The following is a 19,600-nucleotide window of genomic DNA, read 5'->3' on the forward strand; positions in this document are numbered from 1 at the left end:
GCCTAGTAAAAAGTTTTTACCGTGATTAGCTACAAGTCGGTAGTGAGTCAGAGCAGATTCACAACTTTGAAGGACTCCTATCCCAGCCCAGTACCGGTAACCCTAGAAAGGAAAATATAAAAATATGGAACTACCCGTTATTTGACAAGATACCCTTTGCCAGGTTACAAACTGTTTTCACATTATTTGAGCAAGATTTGATGAGACAATAGACAAAACAAAGGCCACAAGTCCATTGCATCTGCATTAAAAGCAACTGACTGATACCATTAAAGGTTAAGCATAGCCAATATACTTCAGATATTACCCAGGAAAAAACAAATAAGCAGAATGACTCTTACGGGTGAAAACCTAAAGCCTTTTACTTATATGTGTTGCACTTTATTTGTCTTAAATCTCACAATACTGATTAAAGCAGCATGTTCTGTAAAGATCTCTAGCTTTCACAGTTCTCATTAGCCTATAAAAATTAAAAGTCTGACCCTTCTGGCTTTAAGTCGAGATGTAAACATGGTCCATCTAAATTCATAGTGATACAGAGCTTAAAATGAGCAGACTCCTCCTTAATTTAACAACGAATAAGAGGGAAGATAGTGGTGCCCACCCAATGCATGCATGGTGATCTAATATTTGGACACTGTATTCACATGTATGCAAATCTTACATTAAAAATTTAAGAGTACAAAGTTATTGCATGTGTAAAGTTAACTATCTTACTTACCAAGATCATATGGGCAATCAGGTTTCCTCCTAAAGCTCCAAAAGTGTAATACACCAGGGCCTTAAAACAAAATCATTGGTTATTTCACATCTGCCTCCAAGATAAAATACAGGAGCACACACCGCAGATTTTTAAGTTACCTTAGCTTGACTAGAATTGACTCCTAGACCAGATGCATAAAGAAATCCAAGAGCCTACAAATAAAATAAAGTATGTCAGCACATCCTTTGAAAAATCCAGGATCAGTTTTCCTGGAATATATAAGTATAAATAAGTCAAACAACAATTCAAAGTTGCAAAGAATATGCCAAGCTCTGCCTTCACTTTGGTACCTCCTATATCTAGGCCCTTCCCTGCCCCTTTTAAAGTATGAAGTTTTAAAATTATTCAGTTGCCTAGGTCACTAACACAAGTGCATCTCATCGGAATCCAGTCTAGTGGATCAAACACAAGAAACTACTGCTTCCCTGAATGCTAAATGTAGATCCAAAGGTCCTGAACAGTAAAAGTATCCCAGTTTAAAGACCCACAGGTAAATACTGTCAGTATCTGCCAGGTTATTCATGTATCCTGTTTCTCATACGCCAGTGCAAACACACATGAACCATGACCTTCTCTAGAAGAGTCTTGCTGTTTGATTTACTGTCTAAACATATCCTATGAATTTACTATTTTGCATCTGTTCTGCCATGGGTTAGTTGCATCTATGACTATAAATATAAGCAGTTAGAATGCACAGAGCTGTTTGGCTGAGGCTTTCAAAAGGTATTTTTATTCTCAAAATTTACATAATTACTGCTCTATCTATAACACCTGTTACAGCTGTGTGGCTCAGAGGAGGAACCAGTAGCACAGAAGATACCTTCATATATATACTGTTATCTATATTTCAGTGTTCTAAGACTATTCTAGGGAATTCTGAAAGCACACCAAAAAAACCCACCCCAATCACCTCATGCAGACAGTATTGAATTCTAGACCAATAAAAGACAGGGTCTTCATTGAGATAATAAAGTCTCTAGAGAAAATATGTTTCTATGGTAAATCAGCACTCCAACATTAAACAGCAAACAGCAGGAGACTTGGTAACCAAAGGGCTAAAAGAAACTGGATACTGCCTAAAGAAGCTGACACTTCCAAAACAAGAGAGAACTAAACAATAAGTGTATGCAGTACTGAGACGTTAAAACTGGTAACACCCACATTTTATGACATTACATATGAACAATTCTATAATGTTTGAAGGCATATGGACAAAGTGAGTCCCATTCCACTAAACAGCTTTCAGGATTCCTACGAGTTTATAACTTCTTACATTATAAACTCGTGTGTGTGTGTATATCTGATAAAACTGCAGATGAAAAGCCACAACATCCCACACAAACCACAAGAAAAGAATAACACAGTTTCAGAGAAGATATGTTGGCTGAAGTCACCTGTATCTACTGTATCTAGTCAGCCATACAACAGATAAAAAATTCAATGAAAAGACCACCACCATACTGTATTACCGGTAGTTTAACACAGGTTTTTTAAACTCAAAGAGAAGACCTGTTTCCATGCATTTACTTTGAGGATGCAAGTGCCATTTGTTACTGCACCCTCAGTAAAGCTAGTAGCATGCAGAAGCCAGGTAAAGCAGAAGCATTTGGGGGACAATCTTTGAACCAAAGCAAGGCACTGATGAAATTTAAAAAGGTAAAGGCAACAAATAGTCAGGATTAGGAAATGCTTAAGCAAGCATTAATAAAATACATCTCCTGAATCAGAGCCTGAACCAAGTGTTTTACGTGAAGTTTTCAAACTATTTAGAAAAGCAGCACTCTGTCTGTTGTCTTTTTAACCAGGCAATGGATACCACTTACTGTTCTCATTCTAATTTGGATGCAGGAACAATCTTTAAGACCACCTTAGAAGAAATACTATCTATAAAACAATTTATAAACCTATAAAAATTTTTGTAGAATCTAATGACATACACACCATTTGTCCTTTAGGAGAACCTTCTTCTGTTAGTTTTTCAAATAGTTCTTTTGATGACTGGATGTTCTGCTTCAAGTAATCCCCAAACAACAAAGCGTAAGACACTTTCTCCATTGCCTTGGTATGATTCATGTCAGCTGCTTTCAGAAGATATTGATATGCTCTTAAAAGAAAACAATTTCTTAGTCACCTTGAGGCAAAGAAGCAGATTCCATTCATAAACCTGAAGATTCTTGGGAGGTGTTTTGTTCCTCTGTTTTAGCCTCTATTTTCTACAAGGGGAACTACCTACAGTCATTTGTTCCAATCTGAATTGTCCATTTATGCAACAACTCACATGATTTAGCTAACAGACAAACTGAATCTTAATGTTCACTCTACTCCATATGCAAAGCAGTATGCATTTCCTCTGTGTAAAATATACAAAAAGTTTAACGTCAAACAATCACGTTTGTGTAGCAACAATTTTATGTCCTGTACTAGGTATCTTGCAGAACCACTACTCTGACAGCTTCACAGACCATGATAGAGAAAAGAAGCCTAAAGACAACTATGGAGTCTCTTTGATTTGTTAAGTACAAAAATCATATTGATGAAAACACTAAGTGTTGGGTCCAATACAAGTGCACAGACAATCAATTTTGTGATGCAACAGTCATGCTAACAATGAGAACGTTCTCTGGAAACTCCCCGTTCTATTTCAGCCTCAGAACTTACAGTAGTCCTCCAGAGTAACTTCACAGCAGCTGGTTTCACAGCAGTTTAAAACACAGTAACCTTAATCATCATAACACAGTACTGTCAAGCATGCTTCAGCTTGATCTCTCGTGGAACTGTAACAGCATTCCAAGATTTTTCTTCACCTCTCCTCCTTTCTATTCTCAGACTTGTTTTCCTTCTTTTAGGACAGGCACATATGAGACACACCTGGTTCCTCACATAATTTCATCTTCTAAGAAAGTGTAAGGTGTTCAAGAGAACTAAGATTAATATTGTTTTACAACTCCTACACTATTTTACACAAAAGAACATTAGTCAGAGTCTAACAGACACTGTCTTCCTTTGTCTTTGCCATGGTGTGATGGACAACCTCTAGCTGTGCTTCAGCTTCCCCGATACATAAAATAGGAATATGCTCCCTTGTCTCCACAAAGAAGTTTAACATGGTACTAGCGCTCACATACTAATCAGCAGCCTGAAGTCACCACTTCCTGATGAAGTTGTCAATATGAGTACCAGAGAGCTTTAACTTAACATAGTTATTCTTATTTATAGTGGTAAACTGACAACTATTTCATCGGTAGTTGAATATATACAGAGTAGAAAGTAAACAGACCAAAATAAACAGAGCACTTATTCTGTTCTTTTTTTTGTTTGTTTTGTCTCAAGCATTACTCTTTTCTCTCATACAATGGTAATTATTAAAGTTTTAACAATTTATTGAGATTAGGTTAATATTATTTTTATGGTTTCCGAAAGCAGGAACAACAGAGCAGGGCAGGAAATGCTGATTTTCCCCCACTTAATCTTTGAAGCATGAGAACCAGACTATAAGAAACATTTGAAAAATTATAATAATCTTGTATCGCATTCTCAGTTTTTTCTGGGCAGCTGCCACATATAAATTGTAGCTGGACAACTGCAGCACCACCTTGCATTAAGTCAATGTTTTGATGACAACCACTCTTCAGAAATTAATCTTACACAATTTTTAGTGGATTCAGAGGAAAACAGGCATAAATTTGTTTTCCTAAATACCCTGAACTTACTATTAATTTTCAGTACTATCACTGCATAGTTTGATGGTAAGTCCAATGAAGTGCAAAGTCCCAGAGCAACTAATTTAAGTTATTTTTCAGTTAAGCCAGAGTGACCAGCCATGTCATCCTTGTCTTTTGGGGGTGGAGGAGGTAGACTTACTCTTTCTTCTGAGCCTTTTTACTGCTTCCATTAAGGATTTTCATTCCAGTCTGATAAACATCCTCAGCTTCTTGCATCTGCCTTCTCTTATTAGACTGCTCTTCAGCTAACAAATAAACAAACAAAAAAGTACATTAAGAGCTTCAGTTACACAGCTCAAGACTATTGTCTCAAAACTCATATTGGTTCTAAAGGGAAAATACAGCCAGAAATACATTTCTGAAGACCAATAAACAACACAAGTGATTACAAAAAGCTGTCTAAAAGAGGTGTTGGGTGTCCACTGTTGGTGGACAGTTTCTTCTCATGTGCTCTCATGTACAAGTTTGCTGTTAAAATTTTCTTCTCGTTGCTCCAAAGCAAGCTGTGCAAGGAGGAAAGGTTCCTCCTTCAGGAGAACATTTCCTAGAGAAGGGTTGCCTTTGCGCAACACATCAGCGAGTACAATGGGAAACACTGTCAAACACCTATACTCCTACAGCCTCAGAAACAAAGAGTTTTATAGATGCATCCACTGCAAGATTTCCTGAATAGCTTTGGGAAGTGGCATTTGCATTATAATCTTTTTCATGATGATAACTTTGCCTTTATAATTACTTGTATATCACAGTATGAAGTGGCCATTAATACATCACAGAGACTTCTAGACCCTAAAATAAAGGGGATTAAGAGGACTGAAAACACTAGCTTAAGAAAGCATTCCCTGGACAAGAAGATGACATTGCGCTACTTACTTTCACAGAAGCCCCACTTTTGATCTTTTTTGTAATCATAGGTTGTTGCACACCAAAGCCTGCCATCTTCCCTCCCATCTGCAGTGCACTCCACATACTCCTTCTCCATAAACAAAAAGGGGAAGTGGCAAGGTTCACCATCTGCAGTGCCTCCAATAGCTGTCAAAACTGAAAATACATACCCAGGAATTAGACTGCTTTCCTTTATCCCACAAATCAAAGTAATCTACTACATATAGGAAAGCACTCCTATGGTAGTTTTAATTTCTATGACTGCATTTAATCAAGTTTTCAGTAAAATTTCTTAGTTAAAGGCCTGAAAAAGCAATTATTTTTCTAAATAGCGCTTGAAAAAGTACTACTTTTAATTAGGAAATGAAACAGAAGGTATGTGGTTTCTTACATTCCTTAGTTCTAAGCAAAGAAAATATTTTTCTTTAGTTTGGAGAAGGCAAATCTCAGTTATATTTTTATTGCCTAACAAAATAACCACTTTCTTTCCTGAACACCTTCCTTTCACATTCTTTTCTCTGCTCTCCCTACCTCACGCAGAAGATACCCTTGAAGTGCATTCCAGTGCATATACTTATTTTAACCCCAGGGTTAGACATAATCATGACAGAACCACTCACATCCCCAAATGTGATACTGAAAGTACTTGAATATCAGCAGGGAGTACACTTAGAACATACACAGCTGTAAGAGAAGACTTAAATGAAATTATTACGAGTCTAGTCATTTTCTTTTGTTGCATATACTCATATTGAAAACTATTTCACTTTGCCAATATATTTAAGTTGCACTCAAAATTACTTTGAACAGCATGATTTATCACTTCTCATGCACTAGAACTTCAAAGGTTACAGATCCCAATATTGCAATGTATAAATAAAATCAACCTTCTATGAAGACTAAGAATTATCTATGTTTTTTGAAAATTAAATTATTTAAATTAGCCTTTTATAAAGGTTTTCCCTCTCACTAAGCTAAATCCAGCTGCTGAGTTCAGCTTCATTTTAAGACATTTGCAAAGTCATGCAATTGAGAATGTCAATTATACCACGTTTTTTCAAGTTAAGTTTGTAATTCTTGTAGTTCTTTTTCCTAGGGTCTAAAATTGTAAGGCCTAGAGACCATACTAATTTAAAAATTGAAAATATCAAAAAATATGGTCTTTTGAAGCATAAGGAAGTCACAAGGCTCAGTTACCCTGTTCAAATTGCTCTTCATAATTTAATCCCTTGGCAGATGTTCCACCACACAACTCCAAGTTAATTATCCCATAACACACAAGGAAAAAAATTATTTTTAGAAATTGCATTCAAAAATAATGTGTCCAGATGCAACTAGCCTGGAATCACTTTGGACATCTGTTAACCACAGAGCAGCGCACACACTCATGCTAAGGGTACACATAACCACAACTGATGGCACCTCTTATCACTGTCAGTCGAACAAACTCCAGGTCCAGGATATTAACAACACTTGAGAACTTGAAGTTTTACTTGTATTGTTTAGTACCTTGTCTCCTGTATTGAAAGCAACTGGACACAAACCATTTACACAGTGTTCTGCTTGAGAGTTAGCTGTACACAGCAGTTATTACTCTGCCCCAGTCCTCCCCCTTGTTTTTTTTTTTAATTCTAAATGCAACCATAATACTGTTTCCCCCTCAGACAGTAGCAAATACTAACCCCTAAAGCAACACAGCATTGGGATCACAGGATAAAATGATCACTAGTTATTTTATCATGTGCTTAAAGAATGATAGGTACAAATCGCAGCAAATAATTTACTCAGAGGATAAATTACTTTTTGTCAAACTGAGTGTGCAAGTAGTAATTTACCCGTTTTACTATGTTTACATAAAGTATATGGTATTTTATCATTATATTTTGTCATTGTTTTCTTATATCTGATCTCATACTTTATGCTGCAGGAATCCCAAATATAGATTACTTCTAAGCACTGCATACATTACTGTCAGATTCCTCCAAATAGGAACACAAACACAGCAGCAATTTCCAGCTCTGTATAAACTTATAGAGAGTTTTAAGCAAAAATTGTAGTATGGAACTTGATTGTTACAAAAACGTACAACACAAAAGATAAATAACTAAAAAATACCATTTGCTTTAAACACAAGACCTCCTCACTAATCAGAAGAGAGCCGGACAACTTCTTTCTTAGAAGATTAAAAACCTTAGTAGCACTAATTCTAAATTATTAAAGATGAGGGTTTTTTTCCGCTCAATATCATGTAGGATACACCTGGAAACATGAAGAATATTATTTCTTCCATGCAATCTCATGACCATACCCAGGAGCAAAGGTGTATTTAGAAAAGCTTTAATCTGCTTTAATGCAGTCCTGTCACCAGCAGCTCATTCAAGTGATGTAACATTGGTATCTGAGGTAGACTCCTGTCCTGCTCACTTAAAAAGTTTGTCAGTAAAGCTGTCTTTTAGCATTTTTTTCTCCTGACAGAACACATGTACTTTTCCTCCAGAATTGCTTAGATAAAACCAGTAATCCTTCTATCCACACTGCTTACTTACTTCATAGAGGTTCCAAAAACTGTGCAAGACTTATATTTATGGTTTTTGAAAGTCACTTGAAGTACTTTGACAAGTGTAGTTAAAAACCTTAGTAGTCAGGGAACAAGCCATCTGGTTACACCCTTCTGATGTGAGAGTTAAAGTATCTTAAAGTTTACTTTTGAAATAGACTGCACTGACTAAATATGGTGCTTAGCTCACCGTTTTGTGGCAGCAAGCTATTTAGTGGAATTTATATACCTTCTTCCTGTACAATGCCACACCTATCGACAGCAACATTTAATCCTATTACTGAGTTTTTACAAACTGTATCCTAGTTCTGCATTAGTAAGGAAGGCTTATTAGAAAACACTGAAAGTTAGTACATAATGGAGCTCACTTCATAACTCCTGCTTTCTTTTGACATCTGAATCTGAATTGAGAAGATAGACAAATACTAATATTACCATGTAACTATATTTTTTCAGTGAAGTTGAAGATTTACTCTTTATGGACAAGTGAAAAGGAAGTCTTTGCTGCATTGGCTAGGGTACTCAACTGTGCCATCTAGTAATCATCCGCTACTAACTGCAAGTCAAAAAATCATATTAAATTTATATTTTTATTAGTGGTAAAAAATAAATACTGGAATTTCTTGAGAATTTAGGCACAAGGGCGTAGGGCTTTACCTATATTTAAAAACTTCAGTAAGTTTACATGCAGTTTAGATTTTGCCCTAAGGCTCCCAATGCTGTCCTAGAAAGCTTGTCTTTGCATCACAGTTTGTTCCTTCTGTCAGCTGACTCTCCAGGCAAACAGCCAGTAAGGCAGCAATTACTGTTCCATCCCAGAAAGGTTAAGACACTAGTTATTTCATATGTTCAAAATTACTACTTGTGTTCATCCACATGCCAAAGTTACTCAAACGCATCTTTCTTGCCACTTGTTCAGAAGTCTGTGAGCAGTACCTGGGCTCTGCATTTCTGCTTCTTCCAAATCCTTATTCAATAGATTTGACATTTCTAGAGAGTTCAACTCTTCCAGAGAATTCTCTTTTTCTTCCTCCTGACTCTGAAAGTTCTCTTCATCCTCTGACTCAGAGTCTGATTTCCCTGATTCAAGGAAGATCTGACCTGCTACCACCGGAGTTCCTGCGGAATGGTCCTTTACCTGGTCCTCTGCAGATAAAGTCTGAAGGAAAAGAGCCACGTAATTTAGAATATTAGAAACTGAAGAACAGCAGCTGGCAAAACACCCCATTACTTTTTAAAGATACAGCTAATCAACATACTAAGGTTAAATAGTAGCATCAAAAGTAATATGAGTTACCTCTATCAGCTCTCATTCACTCTATCCCTTTCAGTTCTTTGAATTTTTTTTTCCCAAAGATATAACACAAAATATTAATTTCTTCTGTGCATCAGAAGAAATTAATGACACAGCACGAGCTACAAACAGTTTAAAACAAGAATCAAATCACAGGTCTGAAATTCAGACCTTTGCTATCCTTCCACAAAAAAACACAGAACTATCAGAAACTTATTTCCTCACCTTTGACTCCAGTGATTCTTCTTGATTTCCTTCTTCATCTAGAAGAGATGTTATACGTCAGTAAAAAGCTTTTCCATGAGTAATCTTCTCAAAAATAAAAAATAAGTTTAGCTATAATATTGTACCATGGTTCTGAAACATTCTAGTGTACTAAGTTGAATAACACACTTCAGAAAGACCATGTTAGTGCTGTCAGGAAGAATCAAATATTTCACAGAAAATCCTCCTCTTCCTTAAATTATGCTAACACAACCGTGGTCCAATACTGGAAAAAAGTGTGGTGTGGGTTTTTTTTTTAACCCCAAATTAATTCTTTAGATTAACACACAGTCTGAATTGTTCCAGCCCAACTAAACTACTTAAAAATATATGTGTCAAGTGGAAAGGGCCTATGGAACCTAAGGTTTTTAGTCACCAAATCAAGTCTAGTATAACCAGCTTCAGCAGCAACCAGAAAGTTACATTAATACCACTTATAATTAAACGTTGTTCTTTATAGGATGCCAATTACATCAAGCATATTCAAACCTGTATATAGAGGTCTCTCTCCAGAACTGTGAGAAATTAGTTTGCCCTTAAGATTCTGTTCAAGAGCTGCAAGCCTTGTTTAACTGTCATCTTTCTTATCTGAACGATAACGATATTTGATATGAATATATGACATTTGATTAGGAAGATTGGAAAGAGAAGAAATGGTAAAGAAAAGCAGAGACCTATAGGAATAGCAGTGAAAAGGAGAAGATAATCAGAAAAGCTTACTTATGACAGTTTTACCACTGTTTTGCAGAATTTTGTCTTTTATTGTCTTAGCTCCTGTAACTTAAATGGGCTACTCACTGTGCTTCGAACAACTTGGTTTGCACTACCACCTCAACTGAAAGCCCCAAAATTGTGACAGCTGAAATGTGACTGTTCCCAGTCATCAGTATCTGATAGCACCTCATTTAGATAAAAAACCCTCCCTATATTTGAAAGAAGATGCGATAGGTCTCCCTCTCTCCAGTACACAACTCACTGAAATGGAAATAAAAACTCAAAATATAAATAGATGAATAATCAAAGCTGCCACTAACTCCGTCCACATTTAGAAATCCCCCTTTCCGAGGCTCTGGGGTATGTAATGCCCTATAGCAGTGGTAAGGTGTTGACAGGCTGGAGACCTGCACTACAACTAGAAAAGGTACCTAAACTGATAGAAGTTAGTGCCCTGTACATGAAATACACCATTTAGTATGTTATAGTTAGCTATTAAAGACTGCCTGAACAAACACTGAATGCCAAAAAAACTCTCCAAAAGTTTATAGAACTCTGACTTTCTGTAAGCAGCAAACCAAACTTGCATACTATTCATCTTCATGCAAGTGAAGCGTCTTACCAGAGACAAATCACCTCTGAAGTAACAAACTACAAACATGACAGTTTATCAGTTCATGTTTTAAAGACTAAACAGAGCAACTGCAGGTATTTGCAGCAAAAGCGCTAATCTTGGAAGCCAGATTCCAGAAAGTGATTTCCACATTGTTATCTTAAGTATAACCTTTGATTAGAACAAGTAAAATGATGAGGATCAACTTTAAACTGTAACAGCATAATAAAAATCGAGAAAAAAATGCTAAGACTTACAAAGTGAAGCTTCGCAACTAAGGTGACAATAAGTTTGGCAGTGCAGCTGAGGCAGATAGGTAAGTCTGTTGAGCATACTGAAGAAGATGTAAAGCTCAAAAAGTTTGACTGCCAGCAGACACAGGATTAAAAAGTATCTAGAACAGTCAGTGTGGGTAAGCAGCTGTACCTCACAGGTCCAAAAATGAAAGCTTGTAAAGACATTCAGAAAAACTAGTGGAGACAGCAAAGAGCACTCCAGATGAACAGACCCTGCAAGTAGCAACCCAGTCAGCACAAGAACAAACATCAATTTGGAAAAAAACACCAAAAGATGTGTAAGAAAAAACAAGGCTAGCTGCATTTTGGCAGAGACCACAGTGCTTATCAGCTTGAGGAATCTAACGGATAACGCTGATTGTGATAAGTCATAAGAAGTTTTACCACTGAACTTCAACACTTCAGATCACCACATAACAATTGGTTTTAAAATACAGTAAAAGTACATATGCATTTTTTATGATACTTGCTGCCTTCTATTTTGAAACTATGAGACAAATTTGAAATTACCATGTTTCCCACAAATTAAATTCTACTGTCCTAAATAATTTTGATCTAAAACCAAATGCCACCCATACAGCTTCAAACTCCAGGGCTTCTCAAGAGATTCAGACATGCTTCTGGAGTGGGGGAAGACTAAGACAGGGTTAACCCACCCAGTAGCTTGTGTGCTGCTATTAATATATACAAAGCACTTATGCAGTACCTGTTACTGCAGTGACAAACATCAGGTTATTTTTAACAGCTATACCAGCTAGGGTGTTTGGTTTTGTCTGCTCAAAATCAGCCTATATGCCTGACAGCACCAGACCATTCTAGCTTTTTGTAAAAGGCTTTACTGACTCATTTCAGTTTGTGAAAGGTTGACTTTACAGCAAAAGACAAGGTCAAACATTAACAGGGTATATTATCTCTGCACACATATCAAAGAGCAATTATATAGTCACTTCGTACACAAAGCAAGGTATTTACTCAATTGAAAGGCAAGAGACATCTGAGCAACGTAAGGCAGAGCTCATTAAATGTTTGCTCTTCTTGAAAGTAAAAAACCTATTTCATTTCTATTACATCATTTAAATTCTCTCTGAAGGAGCCAGCTTTGCTATTAAGAAGTTGTACTTGAACAACTGTTTTCAAAACAGTAGTTCCAAGACAGCACTAAAGGAACAACGATGTGTTTATTCAACTGTTCTTAGCTCTGGGACTGCCTTCTAAGTTAGGCCGATGAGCTTGCAGTGATGACTGATAACGTGACTAGAAGATGGATCACTTACAGCCTTCCTATTTCGCAGAACTGCTGACTAATATGCACTCACTACTCATAGAAGTGCATCTACTTCTAAGAAATAGTTGAGAAAACTATTCTGAAAGTGTTAATGAAAGGATCTGTGGAAGGTCACAGTTTGACCTAAGAACAGTTTACTAGTCAAGGCTCAACTACTGAACAAAGTCACAGATGTTATGTTTGTGCACCTGCTTCAGAGATTAAAGACGATAGTTTAGTTTGCTTTTTCACAGTTAAATTAAAAAAAGTAACCGACTTTTTTTCTTTTTAAATTTGGATCTGTTACCAAGGCTGCTGAATTCTATAAACCCCTTCTGAAAAGGCCAACTGGAAATTAATCCTACCATTTGTTAAACAAATTAGGGAGATGCAATGATATACTAAAAGGAAAAAGTAGGCAAAAATACTTGTGGCTGAAACGGGCACTTGACAACATTGTACAGAATGCTGCACTTAAAACAGTGCTGAGCTGCAGACACTGCTGGGTGCTCTCATGCCCAGCTAGGACTCTAGAGCACTTCATACAGCTAAACACTTGTTTCAACCATCCACCACTTCATATATTATTCAAATCAACCTTAAAATGTAGTCATTTTTCCTCAATTAGAAAGACCAGTGTTCAATCAGTCTGTCTAAATATAGCAAGAGCACTCTGGCAGCCTATACTAGATAAAAAGATCCTACAATTTTGTGAGAGTAACCATTTTTAAGAGAGCACTACGGAGAGTGGGGCAGAAACAAGAAGAGATATGCAGTGTGATTCAGGGAGAAGAATGTCATTAGCTTGAGGAAGCCCAACAGTTCCCAAGGTTTGCTGTATTAGAAGAACAAATCAACAGAAAGCCTATAAAGCTAAAGGAATGCTACTACCAGAGAAGAAATACCATTAGTTTCAACATTAGAATGGTCACTCACCTTCTAGAAATAGCCAAAAATTTATAAGCGCAAGCAGCTGGCATTCTCCCAAAGCTCTGATGAACGCCTTAACTGAGAACTGGAGTCAGTTTCCTTCCAGTTTTTACAGAGCTCTTCAAGCTTCAAACACTATCACAACAAAGCAACTAGTAGAAGTTTGCATGCTCTAGAGCAGCGACGTCCAAAGCAGTGTGTGTACAGGGAGTGTGCCAGCTGACCCACTGGGGGTGCAGGAAGAAAATACTTTTTGTACCATTAAAAAAATAAAACTTTTCTTGGTACGGTGTTTATTTCACCTTTATCTCATTCTTTTCTCATTTCTGTTTTTGTGCATGTTTTATGATGCACATAATATGTTAGTACAGTAGGACATACGTGTATTTTTTAATAAGCTAAACACTGAAGATACATGCTTAAAACCTTTTTTACTGAGAGGGGTGCATGAACAAAAAAGATTTGGGAACAACTGCTTTTGAGCATCCAGAGATTTTCTGTGGTCTTTTTAGTTATTTCTTGCACAAAAAGAACTTTGAAAGAGAATACAAACCTTGTCTATCCTATTCTTGTAGGAAAAAAGGAAAACTTAAGAAAAAAAATTACCTCAGATTGCTTCTCATCAATTTTTCAACTGTTAAATTCAACACAGAAACAGGTTCCATAGCATAGATGCTATTCCTATCACTTGAACCTCTGAAACATGCAGAGTTAAGCAAAATCCTTAAGTGGCATCTATTCAGCAAGGCTAGTTTCAAAGTATCCTTGGCAGCAAGTAAGATTGTTCCCAGCTACAATCTGTGCAAGGTATTCATTTTAGTGCAACTACAAGATTAAGATATAGGTCAACTCCCACCCTGAATACAAATCTTCTTTCCTGTCTCCTTGTAAATAGTTAGCCAGCAATTGCAAAACTTACTCTGCAGCAGTTCCTCTGTAGGAACTGAGACTCCCTATCAGGCAACAAGTTCAGGGAATGTTTTTCAGTTAGGTGAGTAAAATCAGAAGGGTCAGGGAAAGCCACTGAGCACTGCCTTTTGAGAGAATAGGTACAGAAGTTCCTTATGTGACTGTGCTCATTTGTCCTACCCATTAATGAGACAATATGAAAACCTCCACCTATCACTGAAGTTAGCCATGGAAGCTGCAGGATAATCAGACGAAGAATCACTTCCTCTCCTCAGGGAAAATGAGAGAATTTCTACCTCTTAGTCTGCAAACAAGGGGGAAAAACCCAAGAATCAAATAATATCAACAATCAGAAAAATAAGAGGTTTTTTTCAACATTCTTAGGATCAACAGAAGACGTAGAAGGCCATCACTGCTGTGATAAGCAGAAGATAACTAACTTCAGTGGGAACACACACAATTACCAGTTTCAGCTGATTTTGCCGATTCTCCACAGACTCCTTAGTATTCCTTCCCCAGCCTCCAATGTTCAACTTCTCCATAATCTGTATTAATATTATACCTTTAAAAAAATAGCGCCCATTTCTTTAGGCCTGAGTTTTCATGTGTTCACCTCAAGTTTTCAAAACTGATTTAAGCAAAGGTTACCACTATAGACTTAGGGTTTAAAGCTGTAGTTAAAAGACTCACCACTAAAAAAAAAAAAACACAAAAACACCCTCATTAAAAACATCTTCTGAAGTCAGGAAATGTAATACTTGAACCATTTTACTCATCCTTCTTAAAACCCCTCCCTTCAATGTATTCACATTCCAGATGACTGTTTCCAGACCAGGCATTAGGAACGAACAAGTATTCAAGGAAGCATTTAGCACACAGTCTCTATGCTTGTACCAGACTCTAGTAGAGAAAGTGATACTGTAACAGTAGGAAGTCAAAACACTGATGAAGTTATGATGACTTATTTTATTTCAGAATGATCCTTGACAAGAATCGGAGCAGGAAAGGTCTTCCTGCTGTAATCTGCTGCCAGAAGGTGGACTCTGAACACCCTCTCCTAATTCATTCTGGATATTAATGAACAGTTTTACCTCTTAGTAGAGATTTCAGTATGGCAACAGCTCTTAATCCTTCATGCACTGTACCATGTGCTTTCTTGGGCCTGCTGATTGTACTGGTTCAATTGACTCTAAACATATGTTTTTTAAAGGCTGAATTAAGGTATTGGAACGCCATGTTCACAAACACAACTTTATGATAGTAGAAGAGCAATCAACACAGAAGAGGTGCACGTACTCTTCAACAAGCCCTTAATTTTGTCACCTACCTTCCACACACACAACAGATGGTTCATCTGATTTGAACAGTCTCAGCCCACCTTAGCTTTTTTATTCATATACACTATTGGTGAAAGCACATTATTCACAATCTGGATACCAGTCTCTGGCTTCAGAGATCTTGTCTGTATCTTTTCTACAGCTTGGGATGTCCCCTGCTGCCTTATAGCATTACCTGCAAAGCTCCTATAACTGTGCTTGACATCAAATCTGAACTCCAGTAACATAACTTGAAATTTCAACTTCCTACTGCGTACATGAAAACGAACCCCAAAGCACAGATATTACCTCTGAAGAAAACGTTAAGTTCCTTTCCTAAAATATCATTGAGAGCCAAAAGGAACATCCCCAGCAGCACCAGATAAGGCTATTAAAGGAGTGCTTTCTAGCTTAAGAAACACGATATAAATGAACACACTCCACATTCCCCCCACCCACCCAAGGGGGAAAGAAGGGTGTGGGAGGTAGAAACCCCAGGAAAGGAAGTGGATGACAACATGAGAAGCACACAAACCCCAAGCTGCGTAACAACAAAAGAAGCAGAAAAAAAAAAGTATTACAGCGACATAACGCAGGCCCCAGAAACGCTCTATGTGCATTCGCGTGAGAAAAGTGTTCTGATAACGCTAACATCAGCATTATCAGCTCGTCAGCACAAAAATAGTACTAGGGAGGTAAAAAATGTGTCATTTCGGGTTTGAGCACGGTCAGCGTTACAAAGGAGGGTCCTAACGAGCTGTTTAAAGGCAGCAGCCAGGTTAAACAACGCGTTCACCCCCGTCAGGCCTCCCAAGCAGCCCCCGGTGCGGCCAAGCCAGCAGGCACAAGGCGCGCAGGGGCCCCCCGCCCCCGCTACTCGCGCCCACGCAGCCGACCGCAGCCCAGCTCCCCGCTCCCCTCCGCCACCTCCGCGCCCCGGCGGGGACGGAGCTGCCCCAGAGCCCCCCCCCGAGCCCCAGCGAAGACACCGGGTCCCCCGCCGCCCCGCAGCGGGCCGTGGGGGGCGCGGCCGCCGCAGGCTCGAGCCCCGCGAGAGGCGGCACCCCGGTACTAACCGGCCGCGGCCAGCCGGCCGGCCCACAGCGCCGCGAGGCACAGCAGCAGCACCCCAAGGCACCCCCGCCGCCCCATCCCGCCGGGCTCCGTAGGGGCCGCCGCCGCCGAGGGGCTCCGGGTCGGGCTCCGGGTCGGGCTCCGGGTCCGGGTCCGGGTCCGGGTCCGGGTCCCTCGCCCCGCCCACCGCCCCGCCGCCACCAATCCGCTGGCCGCGCTGACGACGGACTGCCGGCTGCTCTCCGCAGCACACGCAACCGGCCGGGGAACGGCTTGCTCTACATGGCCCGCTCCGATTGGCTCGAGGGAGGGACGGATCGCCGGTCACGCCCTCCTCCTGGCCAATGGAATCGCACGTTCCCCAGCGAGCACGGGCCACGCTAGCGTGCCCTTCCGAAACGACGGCGCTGATTGGCTCGCGCGCCTGTTCCTACAACGCCCACAGAGCCTTGCAAGGGCCGCGGCGCCGCCCGTGACCGAGTGACGGCCGGGTGACGCGCGGCGGTGCAGAGACTACGTCACCCACAATGCCCCGCGCCCAACCGCGCAGGGAGCGGGCAGCGGCCCGACCGGTGGCTGCTGGCAGCGCTGGGGAGCGCGGGGGCGGGGCAGCGGGGGGAGCGTCCGTGTCGGCGTCCGCGTCCGCGGGGGCTGGGCGGCCCCAAGGCCAGAAGCGCGGCCTTGCCGAGGCGTGGGGGTGTCGCAAGGGGCCGGGCCGGGGCCGGCGGGAGGCAGGGCGGGAGGGCCTCTCACCGGCGGTGACCAGCAAACCTTCCCCTCGGTTGGGTCTTTCGGCTCGGCAGGCTCGCTGCGGGCTTCATGACACAGAGCAGGGGAAAGGTTGGAGCTGTAGCTGCAGCCTCTCTTGTGGGGCACCTGGAAAGGGAAGTTACAGGTTTACCTTAATTTACTGAATCTTATCTTTCTTTTCTTACAACATTTTTATATCTGTCAATAGGCTTCTGTATCAACCATTTTTTCCCCATGGAAAACTGTAGGACTTTAAGTCGTTTCTAAAAGTAACAGGGAGCTCTATTTCAGGCAACAGAATTCCAGAACACACTTTCTTGATTAGGTGCATGGGAAGCAGCAGTAAATTAAATATTTGTCTAAACCAGCACATCTGAAGCATGTGGAACTCACAAAGGATATAAGTCATTGAACTTTCTCTTCAGAAAGGTGTCAGCTCTGGGAAGGGGCTGAGGACTGTGGGATGCAGCTCTGGGTCTTGTAAGAATTGTGTTTTTCTCTAGGTCAGTTAAAAAGCAATGACAAACGAGGAAGGGGAGCCACTGTCCCAACCTGTAATGGACTGAAACATGACCGTGTAATAAACGTTCCTGCATCCCAGGACTGTGCTATCAGACAATGCTGTGTTGAATTATAAAATGGATTTGTAGAATGCTTTCTAAATAGTGTTAAGCCATCTCATCCTTAGAGTTCTACAGTTGTGGTCTCTGCAGGGTGAGAGTAGCCCCAGTGGCTGTGGTTTTTCCCATGGGAGAGAATAGCAGAATCTGTGGAACGTGCAGTCCCACCTGGGGCTGGCTTAGGGGTTTTCTGCCTGCTGGGATGGGGTCTGCAGGCTGGGGAACGCTTGTACGGCTTCAGATGGGAGGCTTCTGAGTAGCATGCAAGGCATTGCACGGATTTAGTAAGTAGTTCTGGTTCTAGTTAGGAGAACGCTAAATGCTAGTCAATTTTTTCCTAGCTACAGTACAGCTGTGACAGTGTCCTTCAACCTGGGCAAAACCAGGCTGCGCTATGGTGTGGGAGCACTGTTGTTTCCATACAGGCCTGAAGGGGTTTCACCAGAGTGGCTCCCTGCCCTTGGATCAGGTCCAAGTTTAACCTGTGTTGTACTAAGTAGAGCAGCATTAAAGCCCACCTATTTGCTCCCCTGAGTGGAGCAGCTCGGCAGGGCTGGTGTGAAAGCTTTGCCCCAGTGTGGGAGGCCGTTGGCATCTGCCGGGCTGGGGCTGGGGCTCGGTCAGGGATACGGCGTGGCGTGTCAGGTGTGAGGGTGTCTCGAAACTCTGGGGCTGGCCATGAGTGCCGCGGTACCACAGCTCTGCGGCAGTGCCTGTGTTCCTCTGACTGAGGGGTGTCAGGTGCTGGGGTGGGCTGCCTAGAGCCTGTGTGGTGCTCCCAGCCCTGGAGGCGTGCAGGTCTTGAGTGAACAAATCCCTCCTCAGCCCGATGCAGTCAGCGCTTCTGTGAGCAGGGGTTGGACTAGGTGACCCCTGGTCTCTGATAACCAAATTTACATCTAAAGCTGTGGGGGGGGTGTTAAGTGGAATGGAGGAAGAAGATGATCAAAATAATGGGGGGAAGGAGATTTTTTTTTTTCTGAATTAATTAATCATCGTCCAAATAAAAAAAATCAGATAACATTGCAGACTGAATTAGTTCCAATTAGTTTAGTATATGCTGTGCTCTAATAAGAGTGTGGTAAATTTATTGCTGCCTTTCCATTTATGTGGGCAGCAGCAGCCAATAAAATTCCCATTACTTTTCTTAATCAGTTTTGCATTTTCATCTATGAAGTTTTGAATGGAAGCTTAGGTATATTTGTTGTGTTCCTCCTCTCTATTCTGTGCCAAAACATGGTGGTCTTTTGTACACCAGTCCAAGTGAACAGTCTAACAGTAAGGGCTCAAACTGTGTCCTTTGTGGTTTAGGTAGGCTTAGGTTTACTTTCTCAAAGTGTTATCTAAATTTTCAAGAGGTTTTTGAACTGGACCTACTTAAAAACTGCCTAGTACCTGTATGGCTTGATGAAATATTGGTCGTTCTCCAGGTAAGAGAATGGAGGTGTGTGAGTTAAGTTTTGAGAAGTTTAATGATAAGCATGATAACTTTCTGAGTATTTCTTATACTCTCTTGCTTGTCTTCTGTCTCTCTAGCTTGAACACAACTTTCTGCTTTACAGCAACACTGTTTTTTACTGTGATTGTGGAAACTTTCTTCTATGACTTTTTTTTATGTAAAACTGCAGA

General features: G+C 40.3%; 1 protein-coding gene and 1 long non-coding RNA gene across 3 annotated transcripts in view; one reads left to right on the forward strand and one right to left on the reverse strand.

The window, feature by feature from the left end:
- SEL1L (SEL1L adaptor subunit of SYVN1 ubiquitin ligase) overlaps positions 1 to 16,751 on the reverse strand; it is a 35,525-nt gene extending 18,774 nt beyond the window's left edge. For both annotated transcript variants that reach the window (XM_064460518.1, XM_064460517.1), the window contains exons 1-9: positions 16,604 to 16,751; positions 9,447 to 9,484; positions 8,864 to 9,086; positions 5,359 to 5,526; positions 4,625 to 4,730; positions 2,705 to 2,867; positions 862 to 915; positions 722 to 781; positions 21 to 102 (exon numbers count right to left, since the gene is read on the reverse strand). In XM_064460518.1, coding sequence (XP_064316588.1) covers positions 21 to 102; positions 722 to 781; positions 862 to 915; positions 2,705 to 2,867; positions 4,625 to 4,730; positions 5,359 to 5,526; positions 8,864 to 9,086; positions 9,447 to 9,484; positions 16,604 to 16,679 — 970 coding nt within the window. In that variant the 5' untranslated portion in view covers positions 16,680 to 16,751. The remainder of the gene's footprint in view (positions 1 to 20; positions 103 to 721; positions 782 to 861; positions 916 to 2,704; positions 2,868 to 4,624; positions 4,731 to 5,358; positions 5,527 to 8,863; positions 9,087 to 9,446; positions 9,485 to 16,603) is intronic.
- A 627-nt stretch (positions 16,752 to 17,378) lies between these two features.
- LOC135315015 (uncharacterized) overlaps positions 17,379 to 19,600 on the forward strand; it is a 334,179-nt gene continuing 331,957 nt past the window's right edge. Inside the window, exon 1 of the long non-coding RNA XR_010374447.1 lies at positions 17,379 to 17,496. This is a non-coding gene — a long non-coding RNA (uncharacterized LOC135315015). The remainder of the gene's footprint in view (positions 17,497 to 19,600) is intronic.

This window comes from Phalacrocorax carbo, chromosome 9 (genome assembly GCF_963921805.1).
Source record: "Phalacrocorax carbo chromosome 9, bPhaCar2.1, whole genome shotgun sequence".
Classification (NCBI taxonomy): Eukaryota; Metazoa; Chordata; class Aves; order Suliformes; family Phalacrocoracidae; genus Phalacrocorax; species Phalacrocorax carbo.